Source organism: Saprolegnia parasitica (genome assembly GCF_000151545.1).
Source record: "Saprolegnia parasitica CBS 223.65 unplaced genomic scaffold supercont2.715, whole genome shotgun sequence".
NCBI classification, from domain to species: Eukaryota; Oomycota; class Saprolegniomycetes; order Saprolegniales; family Saprolegniaceae; genus Saprolegnia; species Saprolegnia parasitica.
The window spans coordinates 1-3,721 of record NW_012157109.1 but is presented as its reverse complement, the minus strand read 5'-3'; the positions used below and the strand labels follow the sequence as shown (position 1 = coordinate 3,721).

The following is a 3,721-nucleotide window of genomic DNA, read 5'->3' as shown; positions in this document are numbered from 1 at the left end:
CAGAGTGCGTATCCCTTCCGCCTGCCAAGGTGTTTTGTATTGTATGTACTTGCGGTTTGTATGCGCCGACCGTATTTTAATGCGGCAAGGTACGACGTGAGAAGAGCCAGGTGGGTCCTCGTCTCGATGCAGCCAGAGTCCTCTCAACTCGCTCATCCTGCTACTTGGCGATGCTCAAGCAGCAGCACTGCCTGCTGCTGCCGCAGCGTCGGGTTCGTGGCCGCCATTGCTCACACCACGCCGTGTCCGCAGCCGCATTAGCACACAGTCGAGGATCCCACGTCCCGGCGCAACCATGGCGGTCACGCCTCTCAGATCGCAGATAGCCGATGTGGCGGATGCGCCTTGATGGACGCACGTCGCCACGTGGTTGGCCATCGGCGCTGGCCGCGTCGCCGCTACGGCTCTGTCCCTGCGCCCGTTGCGTGAGGATCGTTTGATGTCTATTTGAGCCAATGACGTGGCAGCGTCCTGGCGCAGAGAGGTGATGGCCACCCGACCACCATCCACTTGAGTCCAGCACTGGCGTGACGCAGCCAACGCGTTCGAACGGCAAGACACAACAGAAGATGCGTTCTACGGCATTCGCGCTGCCAATCCGCCAGCTCCAGCACGCATCCTTGACGCTATATCGGGAAGTAGATTAAGCTTAGTCGATTAGTCGATTAGTTCATAAAGCGTACGACTGCTACAGCGTGTGCTTGGGCTTGGTCCAAAAATCATCGGCTGACACACTTGCAGCGGAAGCCCGGCTCTGGAATGACGACTCGGACGGCGCGGCCACGTCCCACGCGGGGCCGACGGCCGCTGAATCGTTGGAGACGACAGGCGAGATCGCAGCGTACCGCTTCCCGGCGTCGCTTGCGCCGCTGTCTTCAAGGAACGAGTAGAGCGGCTCTCGGCCAGCGTCAACGCTCAGGCGCTGTGGCTGCTTGCCGCGCATGATTTGCATGTACGGGTCGAGGTCTTCGTCCATGGACGTCTCATGCTGGCGCGACGACTGCCGGTGGCTGCCACGGTGGTGCGCATCGGTTTGACGCAGGAAGCTCCGGCGATTGGCTACGTCCGAAGGACCACAAGTGAGACGGCGGCATAAGCGAGTTTATCTACCCAGACGCAACGGGTGCTCGTCGCTGCGGCGGTCTTTCTGGAGGTTGCAGACGTTGCACACATCGACGCGCTTGAGGTCTGCAATTGGAATCTGCATGTCCATGGCCTGCGAACACTCGGCGCAGACAATCTAGTACAGGTTCACAATCAGATCTGAGATACCGACGTCGTCGTCGTACATCGCCGCAGAGCCGGCACGTGACTTTGCGGTGGACAAAGCTGAATTTGCGGCTGCACATGGCGCAGACCTTGACCTTCTCGAGGTTGCTCACGCGCGACGTCTCCATGTTGCTGACGATGCGCGCGACGAGCGTGAGCTTGGCGAAGAACGGACTGAGGTGGACAATGTTGCCGACCCGCGCGCGCAGCATCGACTCGACGTCTTCGCTCGGCACAAGGCCTTTAAAATGTACTTGGACCATGTGCAGCACTTGGACGACGCCCGGTGTTGCCGTCTCGAGCACGACGTAGCTACAGAAAGCGTCTTGAGCCTCCGAGATGAGAAGACGAGTAAATTACCCGGAGCGGTACAAGCTGCCACGCACGAGGCTATGCGACGTGTGGTACGCTGGAAACTCTGGGAGCTCAACCGAGTGCATGCTTCGTGCCCAGCCATTGCGGCCGTGGAAATGGACGTCGTTTTGATACTACCGGCGGTCTTGAGGTTCCATCTGGGGTAAGCAGAAAAAGGAAATCGTAGTAGTACCTGCAGCACGACAAAGTCTCGTCGTGGTACGTACGCCGACGTCGAGTCCCAAACAAACCAGCGCAGCGATATCTTGAGCCGGTCGACGTGCTTGAGCGTGCGCAGATTCTTGGAGACGACTGTACTCGCCTCGAGCTGCGCGTACGCTTCCTCGCCCATCGTCGACTGCTCGTCGCCGCTGAGGAGCTCTGCGACTTCGTCGAGTGTTGCTTGAACGGTCGTGGCACAGCACATGTACCTACGACCGTTGGTCGCATGAGAATCATGACAGACGAGCGCATGGCGGTATACGCACTGGACGTCCGAGGCAGTCGCCGACTCGCCGACAAAGAATGCGAGGCCTGGATCTGTCGCAAACGGCAGCGGGCGCCACGTGATTCCATACTTGTTGCGCTTGGCGAGCTTGGAGAGCGAGAGCAGCTCCGTGCATGTCTTGACGGCAGTCTCTTTCAGCGCTCGGACTTGCGACGGCGTCAACGCTGGACAGCTCGGCGACGGGAGGCGGCCGTGCTTCCCGAGTGCTAGGAGCGACGTCCGCGATGACCTCGACGATCCCATGCGATGCTAAACTGGCCATTGCACCTGGTTGCCCTCGACCAAGTTACTCACGCCAGTGCATCGTCCGTGATCTCAGTCGCGTGACCGGTTTTACGTCTTTTTGCGCTCTTGGATTGGTACAATAGAAAATGCCGATAGAAATCCAGGTCACGCAACTGAGATTGCCGATCAGACGTGCAATCCCCAAGAAGCGCCGTCACTACTTGGCGCCACCAAGTCAACGACGTCCATTGTCATGTACACACGACTCTTGACGATGCGATAGCAGGTGGCGTACACAGCATCGAATAGCCGTCGAGACGAGTTCAAAGTGGGACCGCTTGTCTTTGCCACCGTGTGCCTATGACACGTACCCACGGTTTGGGCTTTCCTGCGTCTGGTCCATCACTGCAGAAGACGGACTGCAGAATGCAACCGGTACCGCACATTGACGCTCACGGCGAGGACGCGTTGGCAGCTGCATCAACTATAGAAGACTGCTGTTATTGACACATATTCGCGATCATTGGGTCCGTGCGAAAAGGTGCTTTGACACGGTGCTATCCAGCGTGCGAGCGGCGACGGAGCCGACCGATCTCCGCCAACTATCTTCGCCGACTCTATATACTGTCTTGTAGTTGCTAATGTATGTACGATCGAGAGGCATGGATTCGAGGGTCGAGGTTGGTGCGTCGACACGCCGGGGTTGTTCGGTATCCTCCACTTGCAAGCCAACGAGCCCACGACACTTGACGGGTGGTGACACCGAACAGCGCGATCTTTGACCACTCTGTGCTGACGACTGCTTTGTGCCTAACACGGCGATGCCTGCATCACACTTGTACAACTACCGGTAGATCACGACTCGATATAGTCAACTCTAGAGTCGATTCGAGTGGGAGCTTTCCAGTCTTTGGTGGTAATCGAGCTATCTGCATGGTGCATGAAGACCTATGCACAAGGATTCTTGCCAGCCGCAGCTTTGAGTGTCGTGCTTGCGTGGACGGGCGACTATTGCGAGAGGCCCGACTGGCAAGGTTGTCTGTGACACCGTGACTCATTTCCTAGTTGTGTCTCAATTGATGCCAATAATCCTTTACTACTATCATTCAATCACTACCACTAGGTAGAGCGTTTCGACTTGGGACGGTCTCAAGAAATCAGATGGGTACCAGTACCCAATCGGAAGCGCCAGGTCATGCGATTGGAGGAAATTGCAACGACGGTTCCCGCTGGATCCACACAAGTAAAATGGCCGTCGCGAGACGCCACGCGGCCATCGCTACCGCGGGCCTCATAGCCTTTGCGCTAGCCTTCATGGTCTTCTCGTTCGAAGTCCGCTTCGTGGCGCGGTCGTCGCTGCCACCG

At 57.8% G+C, this 3,721-nt stretch overlaps 1 protein-coding gene across 1 annotated transcript; it reads right to left on the bottom strand.

Moving 5' to 3' along the window:
* Positions 1-679: 679 nt before the first annotated feature.
* Positions 680-2,374, bottom strand: SPRG_17679 (hypothetical protein; the record flags this gene model as incomplete). The annotated part of the gene is made up of 5 exons (XM_012357062.1): positions 680-1,059; positions 1,111-1,240; positions 1,290-1,581; positions 1,630-1,757; positions 1,817-2,374. The coding sequence occupies 5 exons, from the start codon at positions 2,372-2,374 to the stop codon at positions 689-691; spliced, it is 1,479 nt and encodes a 492-aa protein (XP_012212452.1). The 3' UTR covers positions 680-688.
* Positions 2,375-3,721: the final 1,347 nt, after the last annotated feature.